The sequence below is a fragment of the Tachypleus tridentatus genome, chromosome 7 (genome assembly GCF_004210375.1).
Source record: "Tachypleus tridentatus isolate NWPU-2018 chromosome 7, ASM421037v1, whole genome shotgun sequence".
NCBI classification, from domain to species: Eukaryota; Metazoa; Arthropoda; class Merostomata; order Xiphosura; family Limulidae; genus Tachypleus; species Tachypleus tridentatus.
Window position 1 is genome coordinate 64,977,571 of NC_134831.1, and position 18,251 is coordinate 64,995,821.

Genomic DNA, 18,251 nt, shown 5'->3' on the forward strand with positions numbered 1-18,251 from the left:
TATAAATCTCAGATAATACACTTAATGGAGAGATTCTAGAAATATAGGAATGTATTATAGAAAACACTGAAGATCCTTTGTTTGACGATGTTGCATCTCAAATGCTGAATGAATGAATGAATGTCGTCGGTGTTTGGGTACATACCCTGGAGGGTCAGGTTCTCTATGACCTCTTCCTCCTCCCCGTTCTTATATTCTTGACTGATTGATATTTATGACTGTGAACTGAATTTTATTTGGTCCTTTTCAGGGCACCAAATGCTGAGAAGTCACTGAAGAGTCATTTTGAATTTCGCGCAAAGCTACACGAAGGCTATCTGCGATAGCCGTCCGTAATTTAGCAATGTTAGACTAGAGGGAGGGCAGCAAATCATCACCACCCACCGCTAACTCTTGGACTACTATTTTACCAAAGATTAGTGGGATTGACCGTCACATTATAACGCCCCCACGGCTGAAAGTGCGAGCAAACTTGGTGCGACGGGTATTTGAACCCGCGACCTTTAGATTACAAATCGAACTCTTTAACCCACCTGGCCATGCCGGGCCCAAAATATACTTACTTTGTAATATTCAATCTAGGCAAATTGTTTATAAAGAACAAATTAAAATATACTCGATGTTTGAATCTTACTTGTTTATTTACTTTTTTGGATTACTTTAAACTTTGTTGTTTTTTTTGCCAAGCGCTTCAGAGCGTTGAGAAAAAGAAAGCCTCCTATAATAACCATAAGCAATAACTAAAAATACGTATAACGTTTCATTCATGCGTTTATATATGTTATTTAATATTCCCTTGTGCCATTTATTGCCATATCTTAGTTCATTGATAATAGTTGCATGAACTGAGTAGTTTCCAGTGAAGCAGAACTGCAAAACTCAAGAGCAGAATAAGAAAATAATTTACGCTGAAATCGCCAGTGTGTTTCACAGTTCTGTACAAAACCAGTGTGTCTCAGTTATACACCAAACAACCAGAGCGTGTTACAGTTCTTTACCAAACAATGTTTGTGTGTCACACAGTATAATGTATCTAGAGTGCTATGACTTGTTATTGTATTTCTTAAATGAAATAACCAGTTCAAATTTATTCGTAGGAAGGAAAGAATTACAACTATGATGCTATCAGTCACTATATTCTCAGGCTTGTTTTGATGTGTTATGTAAAGATGTTTTGAGACTTTACGTAGTTGGCATTACGTAAATAGTGTTCTTACAGTGTGTCTATTTGGCATTACGTAAATAGTGTTCTTACAGTGTGTCTATTTGGCATTACGTAAATAGTGTTCTTACAGTGTGTCTATTTGGCATTACGTAAGTAGTGTTCTTACAGTGTGTCTATTCTTTTGTTTTCATTTTCTTTTAACTTCTTTTCGTATTGCTGCAAAAACTATTGCACAAGTTCCTACTGGCGATTATTCTACAGTTTTTCAGAGGTAGTTTTGAAGGCGTATAGTGCTTAAAATCATAAGTTGATACTTGCGGTGGGCACAACAAAAGATAGCCCCTCATGTTGCTATGTGCTTAACAACACATAGCCAAAACCATATTAATTGGTTGAATAAATGCTTCATATAAGAAACTAAACTGTTGCTCAGGAAAATTGATAGACTAGTATGGTCTTGGTTCATCGAATCGTTCTGGACACGATGTATGACACTGAATGAAAAGCTTTTCACTTGGAATTTCTAATAAAGCTCAGTTTAGTGTAAAACCCGTGTACATAAAAGGATGTCAAGAGCTCAGAATAAACCTAGAGTTACACCCGATTACCGGCTCGTGACCAGCCAAAACTTGTACGTAGTTAAACGCATTCCCATGTTACGCATGGTAACTTTAATACAACTTTTGTACCTCAAACTTAGTCGAGTAAAAATGAAAAGAAAAATGCTGACAGTGATTTATACTTGACTTCAGGGTAAAGTATAGGACTCAGTGTAAGGGGCTTTGATAGAGGTCTGTAATTATCCCTGACCTTGAATTCTAAAAGCATCTGTTACATTCTCCTTAATGTCTGACAATGCCCGCGAAAAAAACAAACAACGAACTGTTTTTCAGTTGTTTTTCTTTTCTCAATCTTTTTAAAAGGATTTATGTTTCAAATACAGTAATTTGAAGCAATTAATGGAGTAATTCTGCCTGTTTTACACTTCAAAACTAGAAGACATCGTGTAAAGTATAAAGGATACATGAGCTTATTGGAAGTGTTAATAGAGTTTTTTGTGTGGTTAGATTGTGGAATCTGGTAATTCGTGTCCCGTTACCAAAAAAACAACAACAAGAAAAGAGGCTTTACACTTTGGGGCTATCGTGCATCATAAAAGTAACAGTCAACTCCCACATTTCGGTGTAACAAAAGAAGCCCAGTTGTTGGTGGTGGATGTTACTCACTACTTGTCTTCTGTCACCTTAAAATTACAGGCGCCTAGCACAGATAGCGATCGTATAGTTTTGCGAGGAATTGAACAAAAGATGGGATTTCTACCTTCAAACAGAGTGCATTCTGGTTGATGTCTCTTTACTACATGTGTATATGTTAAACCTCGTTAAAAGTTTCAACAGTTTATACCTTTCAAAATTATTCATTTGCAGATGATATAAAACTGTAATATACTATATTTTACAAATGGTAAGATGTTTTACTGCCCATCTAGTTTGTGTTGTTCTTTCATCTCATTTCCTTTTTTTTTCTTTACATTAAATCTTCTTTATTGTTACTAAAGTTGTGGAAGTTGTCAGAATAAATTCTGCGTCATTTACACAATAATTACGACAGAAAATTTATTGATAGCATCTGATACGAAGCTGTATATAAATAACTAAATACCAACTGGAGCTGCCTTTGATTTAGATGCGTGATGATGTTGTTGTTTTCATTATTTTGACTGGCCAATGAATGAGTAACAGCGCGACTGGGTCTTCGTTGTACATCAATATATCGCGATAGTAACTGATACGCCCAAACAATGATTGCAAATCTGACAAGAATCGTTTTTGATGGATAGAGTAGACTTGCAAGAAATGAAGGTCAGACATCCTGGACATAAGAAAAAAACTGATATCGTCTATTGCGTGCCTATTGCTATGAATCATTGGACTGCATCTTCTAGGTGAAATTTTCATTTGGGAAACAGTAATTGGACAGTGGGCTGTTGCTATGTTACACTGACAACCAATGGCTATATCTCCGGTTTGAAACTCTTCTTGTAAAAGAACGACGCCCATCTTGCCTCCGTTTGCAGTTATTTGCATTAGAGTCAACTTCCAACAGGGTAGTGTTTATGTGGATCATAAAAATAAATATAGTACTAGCCTATCCTTTCATTAAGAGAGCATCTTGTGAACACATTATAAACTGCTGAAAGTTAAACTAATGCAAACTAGTGTAGTTAGATTTTCTAATTTAAAGTTTTGTTCTCTTGCTCTACTATACATACACACATATATAGTACTTCTCAGTTATAGATTATTAGAGATAATACATTTTATCATGTAACATTTTATTTAATCGATGCTGTATTGTTACAGCTAAGTTATGGCCAAACTTCCAGGACAGTTTAAGGGCTTTGTAGACTAACAACCGTGTGAGAAAAGACGGAGATCACCATTCTCCACAACAGAACAAATGACAACCTAGCTTATTTTATATGGCTTGTTAATTTCAGATATGTAACGATAATAGAACATTCTCTGGCACTTGGCATCAAATTCAATTAGATTACGGTGTGAGAGCATTCTTTGCGGTATCTCATCATCCAACATTTCTTCAGCAGCTAAGAGGACAAGAAGTCATGTTGCATCTTCTGTGTCAGTACTTAGTGAAGTGATGGCTCGGCATGGCTAAGTGGTTAAGGCACCCGACTCGTAATCCGACGGTCGCGGGTTCGAATCCCCGTCACACCAAACATGTACCCCCTTTCAGCTGTGGGGGCGTTATAATGTGACGGTCTCTCCCACTATTCATTGATAAAAGAGTAGCGTAAGAGTTGGCGGTAGGTGGTGATGACTAGCTACCTTCTCTCTAGCCTTACACTGCTAAATTAGAGACCGCTAGTGCAGATAGTCCTCGTGTAGCTTTACGCGAATTTCAAAAACAAATGAAACAAACTTAGTGAAGTGAGTTTTTTGCCTTTCTTATCATCACCACAAATGAAGCAGAGTTCACGTAAGTTAAAGCGTGTAGTAGCTAGCTGTTTTACAAAGTCTACGAAGGCTCAAAAACACATGTCTAGTGACAGAGTGTCTTGAGAAGTCAGATGTCATCTGACATTCCTATTTGATAACTGCTGGCTGTGTTTGTTGGAGTATTTTACCTTCTAACTTTTGTGAACTATAATTTTGCACTTAAGGTTCAAAATATCACCTTTCACTGGTCACAGAAACTTAAAAGTTTTATTTCTGTGAGTTTCAACTACTTTCAACAGAAAAAGTAGTTTGTCCCAAACTGTCTTTGACTCCAAGCAAATTACGCAATGTTAATCACCCTCTTACCTTAATTCTCTTTACTGACGGTTCTCAGCAAAACTCAGTTGTTTTACTTTGTTATTAACTTACACAGACTACTGACTACAACATAAAATACATAGCTAATGAATAACGGGAGTTAATCACCCAACAGAAAAGATAAACCTTTTGAAAGGAAATATGCAGTTTCTGTTTAAAACATGCATTATTCAAGTTTTTTTCATCAGACTGTATTACTTTATTGGTTCATTTTACATTTACAATTCAAATAGTTTCCACAACCTGGTACACAAAATTAATTTTGTCAACTGGTACATATGTAAGATTTACACTTGCCAAATAGTAAAACAAAAACCAATCAACCTCATATCAAATGTTGCTATTTCTAAAATCAAGTAGTTTATTGTGTTAAATGTTCGTAAATTTAGTCCACTAATATGTAGGTTAACGTTTACACAATAGGAGTTCTTCACATAATGCTTTTTTGCCTTTCACAAGTTCCAACGGTTTTAACAACCAAAATTATGTGAAGGTGGGAAGTTGGCCTTAAGAAATTTACCAATGCATCGTACTGACTGTAAGAGCAAGTTCTGTTTTCTGTAGTGTTTTATATTTCTGATAAGTACTGCAAATTGGTAAAGAAAAAGACGTTAAATATTTCTGGTATTAGTGACTTTCTCTCTTATCAAAACGCTCACTGGAAGATTTCGAGAAGGAACGCAACGTAAAATGTTCGCGCCCGCGTCGCGCTAAACATGCTCGTGTATAATGTGACGGTCAATCCCACTATTCGTTGGTGCCCAAGAGTTGGCGGTGGGTGGTGATGACTAGCTGCCTTCCCTCTAGTCTTACACTGCTAAATTAGGGACGGCTAGCACAGATAGCTGTCTTTATTATTCTGAGTGAGTACAAAGACGCTATCAGTTTAAGACTGAAAACTACCAGTCCTTACAAAATAAATGAGCCTAACTTTACCTGTCAAAGAAAGGAAAAAAGATCAATCTTCATACAAACATACACACAAAGAGCGAATCTTTAACACTGCCTTCAAGCGCTCCCGGATCTTGTACGAACTAATTGTCAGTTTTTTGCCCATAGATATGTATTGTACACTCTAATGGCGGGGTTTTGCACGTGCAATGAAAAATACCACGTGCCATTTGCACTGCTTGTTCACGAGCGCGTTTATCCAGGTTTTGGGAGTGGTCGTCGTATCCTTGGAACGCGGTAATACTAGATCCTGTTCTGTTTAAAGTGGTATTTTTGTACAGTTGATGCTATATCCAAGACCTGGCCTACGCAGTGTTATTCTGTATTAACATCTTTACTAACTCTAACAATTAAACTGGCACCTCCTAGTCCTACCTTAAATGCCTATACGTAGAAAGAAGATCAAATTGAATTTGGAAGAACGAAAAACAAACTCTTCTGTGCATTAAAAAAGAAACGAAGAACAAATATACTGTTATAAACCTATTTCAAGCCACAGTTAACATCACTTGTGAATATTAAACAATTAGGGTTAAAAATATGAATGTTAAGATCAAGCTACTTTCATTAAACTGATGACACTCTTAACTCTTTATTTCTAATTGAACCACAATAGGTCAGAATCAGTCATTTCACATCTACAGATAATTGTTTTTTTTTTTTCATTTTGTTTAAGCGATTTGAATCAAATTCGTTTTCTTCATGGCTCGTCGCAATTGGTTGTTAATTAAAAGCAACCGTTAAAATGTTGACGCATTGTGTTTGATATTTCGACCAGTCATGATGTAAAGTCAGAGATAAATCAGTTAATTGACTGGATATTCAATGGGACTGACCACAATAATAAAGATTTTGATACAAATAGAGTGCTGGAAACGCTTATGGTATGTCCCCCTTTTCACAATTTTAAATTTTAAAGTTATTTTGCTATAAATTAAAACAAACAATTTTCTGCATTCCAACAATGTTTGTTTTGATGCGTTTCCTATCTTTACGTCATCCACGTTGCCTTTAAAATCTGGGGTTCGTTTCACTACTGTGTGCATAGCATATATCAAAATGTTGGTTTGCTCTACAAAAACGTCCATTATTTAGAAGGGCGTATATTTTTTTCTTTAAAGAAGTTAAACAAATAAGAAAGTTTGTTTAATATTCCACAGGACGTGAATAAAAGTAACGCCAAACAATGTACACAGTAGCTGGAATTTTACGGGACCTTCCCTCTACAATCACCAGAAAAGGGCAGACCCTTAATATGCCATCAGAAACTATTCCACCCTTTAAAGCTATTCGAACTTTTAATAATAATAATAATATGAAATTACCTTACCCCTAATTTACGTACAATATTTTGCCACTATTGTCAGTAACGTAGTCAAATAACGACTTAAACTTCGTCATAACTTCCAACAATACTCACACGTCGGTTTTACAGAACCTAAACTACCTCAAACAAATCGAGAATATGACAGTTATGAAAGGGTGCGTAAAGTCAGTATTTGAGTCGTTGATCAATGTTTTCAGTAGCGAGCGACTGTAACAATCACCGACGAAATTGCACAAGTATTAAAATACAATCGTTTGCCGGATAGCGTTTTAGCTTTGGACTTAAGCTGGTTGAATGATATATCTCCCTCACGTTAACGTCCCCCACTGGTACAGCAGTAAGTATATGGATTTACAATGCTAAAAACAGGGGTTCGATTCCCCTCGGTGGACTCAGCACAGCCCGATGTGGCTTTGCTATAAGAAAAAACACACACCCTCACGTTAAGCAAAACATTCATTTTATTAATTCACCAGAACGAATTATTTGGAGGGGTAAGAGGGGGATTGTTCTCCCCAATCCTTTTCTCGAATGTCGCTCATGTATCTAATGCATTATTTAAAGTAAAATATATATATGTGAAAATATAATTCGTACTAAATACAAAATTTCCTATACCATTCACTAGCCTAAATTACGTCACTATTAATTGTAATAAACAGTAAGTATCCCACTTGAATATTTGTTACGAATTTAGGCTGAACTCACTGATGTGTAAGAAAACTTGTTCTACGGTGGATTAGCGGTGAGTTTACGGACGCACAACGCTAAAATTAGAGATTCGGTTCCCTGTGGTGAAAACAGATCGCCTAATATGGTCTTGCTCTGAAACAAAACGAATAAGCCTCTAACGTAATGACAATGCAGAATGTTAGAGAAACAATTCTCTCTTTAGGCGAAGATATATAGCATAAACTTTCAACTGCAGCATTATGGGTAATAATGTTCTAATTACTGTATGTTACGAACAAGTTTCAGTTTTCTTACCTTCTTGTTTGTCTGTGGCACAACTTTGGTGCAGAGAACTCGGTATTATCAAACCGACAGAAATATTTCTTAATGTACAAATATATTGTAAATGGAGGAATGTCACTAGGTTCGTGCATCGCTTTCTTATGCGATTCTACATTTTTTTAATTAGTCAGCACGTAACTGACACAGTGACACAGGACGAAATAAACGAGGAAGTTCATGAAGGAGGTTGGGCCCCATTTAATTTCGAACTGGTAGAATTCTTGAAAACAGTGGGTCTTTATTTTTAATATCGGTACTTTTAATGTTTAGTGTGCTTATAAAAAAATAGAAGCAGAAGTTGCTATTCCTTATTACAGAGTTTTTATTTCACCCGTTCGACCCATCAATTGATCGTTATTGACACTCACTCCATCACGTTAACCTCGCTTCATTACGTTGCAATCAACACGGTCAGTAGAAATTAAGGCTTTGATTAAACTTACCCAAGTTGCTATTCCTTATTACAGAGTTTTATTTCACCCGTTCGACCCATCAATTGATCGTTATTGACACTCACTCCATCACGTTAACCTCGCTTCATTACGTTGCAATCAACACGGTCAGTAGAAATTAAGGCTTTGATTAAACTTACCCAAGTTGCTATTCCTTATTACAGAGTTTTATTTCACCCGTTCGACCCATCAATTGATCGTTATTGACACTCACTCCATCACGTTAACCTCGCTTCATTACGTTGCAATCAACACGGTCAGTAGAAATTAAGGCTTTGATTAAACTTACCCAAGTTGCTATTCCTTATTACAGAGTTTTATTTCACCCGTTCGACCCATCAATTGATCGTTATTGACACTCACTCCATCACGTTAACCTCGCTTCATTACGTTGCAATCAACACGGTCAGTAGAAATTAAGGCTTTGATTAAACTTACCCAAGTTGCTATTCCTTATTACAGAGTTTTTATTTCACCCGTTCGACCCATCAATTGATCGTTATTGGCACTCACTCCATCACGTTAACCTCGCTTCATTACGTTGCAATCAACACGGTCAGTAGAAATTAAGGCTTTGATTAAACTTACCCATGATATCTGATGATTATTTTTGTTACTTTATTTGTCAAGTTGGAGTCACGAGCACATGCGAAAATTAGTCTACGATCTTTTAAAACAAGATATGAATGAAAAAAATACATCGTAGAAAAGCAAAACGAATTCACTTTTTGGTGATCAACATTTGATTTGTGCCAGTGAGTTTAACCAATCATTCGACTAATCGCGAGATCTCAACATCTTTATGCCGATTACCAGATATTTATAGCTAGATGTTGAAGAGAGATATAAATTGTCGTCAGTGTAAAGAGAACTATTTATTTTTATTTTATGAAACGTCGCTTTTTTAAGGGATATCTTATCACTAATGAGAATATTCGAATAAAGAAAACTGTATGGTCAACAGTTATACATCAGATGCTTGAAAACTCGTACATTATCAGATATAATTTGAAAATACTATAATAAAAATAAGTACCTTGTTGAGGTTATATGAACTGTTTAGGACAGAGTTTGAACAATGTTAAGTTTTCAAATACATATTTGTGTATTCATACGCGTACGGTGGATTTTTCAGAGGGGAAAGAGCAGTACACTTTAGTCTAAACTCTATGAGTAAGAAACTTCTGCTGCCACTTTTTAACGAATAAAGGTAAAAATTGCTCCACTCACTATATTTTTTTGCTTCTGAAATTGCCCGAACGAAAGCTGAAAATTTGCCCGAATAGCCAGCCGCGTGTATTGCAAGCCCTTATCGTACACCAATGTACGTGTTTATCGCAATTGGTAATGTATGAACGTTTCTAAACAAATTATAGTATTAATAAGTCATATTATCTTGTTACAGGAAAACCGAAATTCACACGTCTTTAGTAGCATGATTACTGTAAGTCATTTCAGTTCTTAGCGTTTTTGTTTTACAATAGAATGAAAGTATAAGGATATAAGTTGTTGTAAGGCCTCAAGGTGTCGCTTTGGTTCATCTAGTGGAACTGATAGGGGTGGGTAGAATTATAACTTCGTGGTTTCTAGAGTGTATATTATGATAGGTGGAAACATTGTTTATGTTTTATTCCACAATTACATGACAATCTCTCCATCCAGCTGTAACAAGTTTTATGTATTGTTTATGCAAAAAATCTAACAGCTTAACTATCAAGGGTTTTGTAACGTCTTTTTTTTTTTTTTTTTAACGGTATTTCTTTCGTGTCACAAGATTTATGTTGATAACACTTGATTGTCTCTATACTTTATCATTGTCACTCCATCGTAATTTTGGCTCTCGTTATGACTTAAGGGAAGGTCATATAAAGTATGTGAGGGTTAGAAGGTATTAGGCGGAATACACAAACGTATTTTGAGGATATTAATTTCGTTAATCTTTTGCATGTTGCTTATATTCAAAAATATTGTGTATGTTTTGTTTTTTTACCCTTTAAAGTCCATTTTATTGCAAATAATTTATTGGTCATTTAGCTTTCCTCTACAATAATAAAACATTACTTTAAATTTTATGAAGTATCGTGCAGGGGCGACACCTTTTTATATAAGTTGTAATTTGCTTAAAAGCAATTAAAACTGTCATAATGTTTAAAATAGGATTATAAATTACAATGTTTTTGTTTTTTTTTGAATACTAGTTGTCATAACAGTTAGATTTGAATAACAGTAATTAGTTACGTTATATAGTAATAATTTGAGAGTTTATAACTCAACATACGAGGGATGTATCAGAAAATTAGAATTTTGTTCATTTGACAACAACATAATATTATAGAAAATGCTTTAAGAATCTCGTATTATTCATAATGTTTATATTATAAACGTCTGCATATTCCAACAACAATTCAATACTATTGAACTTTTGAATATCAAAGATTTACATTTTTCAAGTTAGTTCGATGTTTATTTGTATCAACCTATGTTATTCAACTAAATAAACAACCAAGACTAATTCAAGAAATATAACTTTAACAATGCATCAGTGTGTACAATTAATTATGTTAAAAACTGACTTGGTCTATATGGGTGTAACATAATCAAACGCTTGTAATAAAACCACCATAACGCAGGAAGATAACAATCGTAGATGTATATAACTCGTATCTAGAATAATTGCAGATGAAATTCACAGTTTCATATTACACACAAAAACACATTTATATGTGTTAGGTGGACCAGACAATAACTGTTATTACAACTGCATTTATATGTAATAAATGTCACATTATTACATAACTTGATCTAGCTGGTACTGTAATAACTTAGTCTTCCTTTCTTTAATATTATTCGTACTTTATTATCATATCAAGTGATTGGTTTCAGCGTTCTATTTCTTTATTACACTTAATCATAAACCTTTTCTTCAAAATTTTCCTTTCGGTATACTTGCCTCTTATTGGCTCAGCGGTAAGTCTGAATGCTTATAATCCTTAAAGCCAAATTCCAATACTCAGGGTGGGCACAACACACATAGCTCTTTGTGTAGATTTGCGTAGGTAGTATCGTAGATTTGCAAAGTCTATTATACAATATTTTCAGTATTTTGCCAAAATATTTGTACCTTGCTGGGACAGCGTTAAGTGTACGGAGTTACAACGCTAAACTCAGGGTTCGATTCCCCTCGGTGGACACAGCAGATAGCTTGATGTGGCTTTGCTATAAGAAAACACGCACGCCATAATATTTAAAATGTATGTATAATCCTTAAAACAGTAATATTATTTAATACATGATTAGAGATTAAGTCTACCTCTCCACTAATACAGCGGTATGTCTACGGATTTACAGCGCTAAAACCAGGGGTTCGATTCCTCTAGGTGGGCTTAGCAGATAGCCCGATGAGGCTTTGCTGTAAGAAAAAACGCACACACAGATTAGGTCTGATTTTAAGAGAACCTTAACGTGATTTTTAGCTGCACGGCTGAACAGGAACGTTTTATCTCCTCAGATGACAGCTTGCGTGAGGACGCTTATAAAATAATAAGACATGCGTGATTAATGGTTTACTTGTTTGTTGAATTTCGCTACTCGAGTGTTATTAATGCAAGCCGTCCCTATTTACGAATTGATAGACTAGAGAGAAAGTAGCTAGTAACACCACCCGCCGTCAGTTCTTGGGTTACTCTTTTTCAGATTGTATATTAGGACTTAACCGTCACTCTTATAACGCATCCACGCCTCCAAACCGCAGAGGCCCGACATGGCCAGGTGGGTTAAGGCGTGCGACTCGTAATCCCGGGTTCGCATCCCCGTCGCGCCAAACATGCCCGCCCTTTTAGCCGTGGGGGCGTTATAATGTTACGGTAAATCCCACTATTCGTTGGTAAAAGAGTAGCCTAAGAGTTGGCGGTGGGTGGTGATGACTAACTGCCTTCCCTCTAATCTTACACTGCTAAATTAGGGACGGCTAGCGCAGGTTGCACTCGAGTAGCTTTGCGCGAAATTCAAAACAAACAAGCAAACCAAACCGCAGAACGTGCAATGAGTTAAACTGGAGCTGAAAGGTGCGAAAAGGAGTTTCACCTATTTAGGATTCAAGCCACTAGCTTACTAGGTTTTCTGATTGAAATGTCAAAGAAGGTTAAAACAAATAGTTTCACCTGTTTTAAAATCCCAAATTGACCACTAGGAATGCAATTAAAAAATAGCTATAATTAGAAAAGAGCCACGAAACATCTGATCCACAGTCCGGCACGCTAACCAATGAGTCACACCTGGTCTACGCTACAACTGGAATTCATTTGTGGTTGTAAAATGTGTAACGACGTTTTGACAATCGATGTTGAATGCAGTTGAAATATTAAAGACAGTAGTGACATGTTGTAAGAACGTTTGTGTACGTTGAGTGTTATTATAAGTAAAATGGAATGTGGTCGATAGGTGTTGGTGTAATTAAACGTAAGGCCAGAAGTTATTAAAAGCAGTCGTTGAATTCCAGGTTCTAGAGACCGAAGATCAATCAAAACAAACATAAAAACCCAGCATCAAAGATCATAGTGAATACTCTTCCCCCATTATTTTAAAATTATGTTTTAAAAAACCTAGGTTTTCTAACTTGATAATCACCTGAAAGCCGATAAAGCAGTTTAATGTCATATTACGCTTACTTCTTGAAAGATGAGGCGTTGAAAAGAAGTGGTAATAAGACTCTGCAGTTTCTTCTGCTATTCCATGACAATGCCCCAACTCAAACAACTAAAGTGGTTGAGACTGCTTTTTTCATTTTGTTTTTCAATGTTTGAGTGTCTCCTTCTGCCAGAATTATGCAAACCGAATGCTGAAAACGAAAATAATATAGTCCTCGGGCATGCGAATTTAGTAAAAATTGAACCAATAGGCGAAAAGTTTAGCTTTATTACTGTTAATTTTATATCCTTATTTTGTTTGTTTTTCGTCATTTGAAAACAGTTTGATGTAAAATTGTTACATATTATTATTTACTTTCTAGGCTGGAAACGATTATTACTTGTTCATCACAGCAAACGATGGCCACCAAACGGTAAGAAAGGAATTTTTAAATCATAAAAAAACTGGTGAAAGAACATTTTTTAATCTTCCGTCAAACGTTTAAGAATAATCATATAAAATATTCAGAACATATTACATGAAAGCTCATAATCGTAAGTATTGCGATAAACACAGTTTAGACAATATTATTAATAAAATAAACATTATAATTATTAATAATTGTACATATACGCACACAAACGAAACGCTATATTTGCTTTATTACGATAAAATGGTGTGCTTAACTGTTAAAAATAATTATAATTTTGGCTTCTAGGTACGTAATTTAACATAATTAAAATGTTGTGCCAATAAGCACGTTTTAACATAATATATATACTATTATGTGAACATACTACTTTTTGAACAATCACTTTTGACATAAATTTAAATATTTAAGTTTCGATAATTCGTACGTTTATTAAATCACAGAACTCAGAAAGATATTTCAGAAACTTTTTGTTGTTTTGTATTTAGCTGATATTAATAAAAATTATAAAATAAATTTTATTTGTTTTCAAAACGTATGTTTTAATTTTAAAAATATTATAGAGGGCGAATATCATTTATTTAGATTATAAATGAACTATAAGCCTAACCCATAAACATCTTTACATTCTTTGATGAATGCAAACAGTACGAGTATAAACAGTAGTTACATCAAATGTAATTAGATTTTGACTGTACAAATTTCACGATCAAAGACCCTAGTGCCGATCACTTTTAGTACCAGAATCGCCTTTTTCCTTCATCTCGTTATTGCATTAATTAGGTATTAGATACACACATTTATGGCTTATGTGTAATGCTTTTAATCAATTTTAACTTAATGCAAATGGATGCAAGAGGTATTATGGTTTGTTATTTTTCACCTCTTGGGAATAATGAAAGTGAAATTTAATTCCAAATGGGATACTGAACATCAACATTACCGTCAAACCTGTTATACAGCGTATAATCTGGATAAAATATCGAATTTATAATGCCAAACTAAAGGCTTGCAATTTATGGATTATTTACCTTATTTATTGCCATAAAACTAATATAAATTTAGCACACTTGTATATTCTGTTCTAAAAAAAAAATCAGCGAATCATATATAGGTCTAGAAGTATTGCTCTTGGTTGTACTTTTTCACAATCATGAAACCAAGAATTACAAAGAAAAACAAACATTTGGCAGTAGATGTTTTGTAGCGAGCCAAAATATTAACCATGTAATTGTTAAAGATTTTTTGATGTAAACAAAATGCAGTTTGACTTTATCAACATAAGCTTTCTGTTTCTGTGAATATAGTCCAAGATCGAAGTTTATGTACGAATCCTGAAGCCTAATGATAGTCCTGAAGAAGGTTATCCAATCGATGATTTCTCTATTCATGGTAAGCCAGATGAAGAAACGGGTCGTCGGCCCTTTCCGCCTTATCAGCCGAATTCTGCCTCCTATCCCTTCTTACCTAACCCCCCCACCGCTGTCCCTTCCCCAGTCAAACCTCCCCAGAAGATATCCCCCGTCACTTCGAAGTCCCCCAAAATCACTGCCTCCACCCCCCTCAATTACCTCCACCTTCATCTCTTCCTCTACCGAAGGAGGCAGAACAACAATACGTCCTGGCGGTTCGGAAGAGGGCGCTCCTGGAGGCAGCAAGGATGAGGGATCGCAAGGAATCAATATAACAGCAACCGTGTTGCCAATTGTAGCCATACTAGGGTTTGCTCCACTTGTAGCTTTCTTATTTTGGATGTTTTATCGAAAATGTCTGAACAAGGAAAAGATCAAACAGGTGAGACTTTACCGTAGAATTTATTACTATCCACTAGACTGTCTTAGTCATCTCTCTAAAGACTGTATCAGTTGATAATGTCTTAAGTTTTATGTGGAATGAGAAATCCCAAGTACACGATTGAGAAAGCCAAAGTTTTTAGCGTATATAATATACAAGTATTATTTATAAAGCTACAAACACTGTACTTAGACTTATAGATTTACAAACCATATTTTCAATAAATTACAATAAAAAATAAAGCACTACGTTATAAAAAAGCAACAATGATAAAGAAGGAAAACATTGATTTTTCGTCTGACATCTGTGGAAGACTTTAGCTTTTAACAGATAGCATTCAACTTGTCAACCGGTGGAAGTATATTCGCGACTCCAGTTTTCATCAAACCCTTAAGTATTCTGTAAGAGTCTCGTCTGTCTTTAACACTACAAATGGAAATAAATAATCGTTACATTTTCAGGGTGACTTACAAACAAGTCGCACAGTAATCTCAGTTATTACAGTAATTTATTTAACACTTTCATCAATCACAGTTCTCGCCTTGTAAACATAGAAACACAAAACCTTCACCATCGCTTTAGTCACATATGACCAGAAACATCCAATAAATATGCTTGTGTTGGTCAGTTACAAAACGAAGTACGACCACTACTATTGCTTTGCCAACTAAAAACACAAACAAAAGGAAATAAAATCGTACACATTAATATTGTTTTTTGGTTATCGATAAAAAACCAAAAAGAAATTATGATGATAAGTCTAAATCGTAACTGTAACCTGACTTGGTAAAAGCGAAAAACTTGACAATAGAAGAAAAAAAATTCTTTGAAAATAGATTTATTATCATATAAAACTAAGTATGCTATATCTTTAAAAAATGTATACAAAATCATTAGGATAAACGCTACCCTACTAATACCACTTGTAGTTTAATTTCTGATTGGTTTAGAATTAAATGAAAAATTCTTGTACAGAAAAAGTTGATTTTATAATTTCTTATCCAAAATCGACGTTTTTAAAACTATTTTTCTTCAAATGAATAAATATTACATTTTATTTATGTAGCATAAAAAAGTTCACGACCAAACCCAAAGTGAAGCAACGGATGACCTTAACCTTAATCTGCACCCAAATACCCTTTACCACCAGCGGTCAAGAAGAGCCTCGTCTAATCGTTATGAATCTGGAGAGCTTACGGGAGTAAGTTTAGTTACTTACTATCATTAATATAACTTCAACTAAAGTATCAGGTCATCCCATAAGTAATGCCTGAAAATTTAATACAGAAAGTGCATCATCATCTCTGTCTTTGTAGAAGGTTTTAATGACTAAAATACGTAGTAGGATGTGTATAACAATGTTCAGAGAAATAAAAGAAACTAACCAACTCCACTTTTACAGATCATTAATCAAACAAAACTCTTATAAAGATTAATGTGTCTGAGGAGCACATTAGGCATATAATGCTTTATGAGTTTAAAAAAGCCAATAGTGCAGCAAAAAGAAACTACACAAAACATTCAAGGTGTTTATGGTGTGGAGTCTCTCAATGAAAGAAACTGTTGAAGGTGGTTTCAGAAGTTCAGATCAGATGACTACAGCTTAAGTGATGCACCACGTTCAGGTCGTCCTGTTAAGTTTAATGATGACTTGCTTCTGGCTGCATTTGATGAAGATTGTGCTGTAACAGTTGAAGAACTAGCACAGAACCTTAATTCAACCTACTCAACACTTCACCGTCGTCTGCAACAGCTTGGAAAGGTGTCAAAACTTGGGAAATGGATCCCCCATGATTTGACAAAAACCATCCTTAGAGCATGGATTTGCACTTCTCTGCACTCTTGTGAACGTAACTCACTTTTTTTTTTTTTTTTGACAGGTTAGCGACTGGAGATGAAAAAATGGATATCTTGTAATACTGTTAAGCGCCGCAAACTATGGCTCAGTGCAGGTAAACTGGGCTAAAGCACAGCCCAAAATGGACCTCCACCCTAGGAAAGTTTTGTTAAGTGCTTGGTGGAATACTGTTGGTGTGGTCCACTTTGAGTTGCTGCCACTCAATATAACGATTACATCAGACTTCTACTGTCAACAGTTAGAGCGCTTGAACGTTGCACTAGAAGAAAAAAAGACTTGTTTTGATCAATCGTAAAGGTGTTGTATTACACCAGGATAATGCACGGCCCTATACAGCAAGGATTACATCTGCAAAAATTGAAGAGCTAGACTGGGAAAAACTTCCACATCCTCCTTATTTTCCAGACCTCGCCCCATCTGATTAGCATCTACTCTGAAGTTTACAGAACTATATTGATGAAAAAGAGCTTGGAACACATGAAAATGTCAAAACTACCCTATCTACATTCTTTTCCTCCAAACCCCAAGAATTTTATAAAAGTGCTATTAAGAAGCTTGTGAATCGTTGGCAGGAAGTAATTAATAATAATGGAACATACATTATTGCTTAAATAACTTTAAAAGCGTTTGAAATCATTTATCTTTTGTTTAAACCTAAAATCGGACATTATTTAACGGATGACCTGATATATTTTAAAATTTCTGCTATGTAATGAACGTCACTTTTTTTTCTTTAAACTAGAGATCTCTAATTATCTTAAAGTGTTATAATTATCGCAAGACAATAGTATTAGACTTATTGTAATTTTAAACACTACATTTCTACACTTGCTTGCTTTTCGAGAAAAGGTTATAACAGTATTTATACTATATTATCAGTCCTACCTATTGCCGACGACGTTTTACCTCGATACCAGAGCTCAATATGCTAGTTGGTGCACAACAAATATAGTAATGTAAAAAATATACATAGAATCGTCTTTACGTTAAATAAATATTTTTTCTTCAGTTATGAGCTGTTATACCTTTTACGAAAGCCTCATTTGAACAACAGTGTACTGAACAGATTTTTGTATCTAACACATTAATTTATTTACGTTATTAACACTAAAGAGCAAGCATAATAAAGGTTAAAACCTATTTATACACGTATGGTGTAAACGTCTTTCTTTCAGGCAATAAAATATAGAAAAATATCTGTGTTTATGTTGTGAGAAACACGAAAAGTTTAACCTGAAAAAACAACTTATTTCTCTTTTCGGCCCGGCATGGCCTAATGGGTTAAGGCATTCGACT

At 35.0% G+C, this 18,251-nt stretch overlaps 1 protein-coding gene across 1 annotated transcript in view; it reads left to right on the forward strand.

Annotated features, from left to right (window-relative positions):
• Positions 1–18,251, forward strand: part of LOC143255842 (tyrosine kinase receptor Cad96Ca-like) — a 61,925-nt gene that overhangs the window by 30,304 nt on the left and 13,370 nt on the right. The window contains 4 exon segments of the mRNA XM_076512161.1: positions 13,256–13,306; positions 14,611–14,814; positions 14,816–15,097; positions 16,164–16,298. Of these exon segments, the coding sequence (XP_076368276.1) occupies positions 13,256–13,306; positions 14,611–14,814; positions 14,816–15,097; positions 16,164–16,298 (672 nt within the window).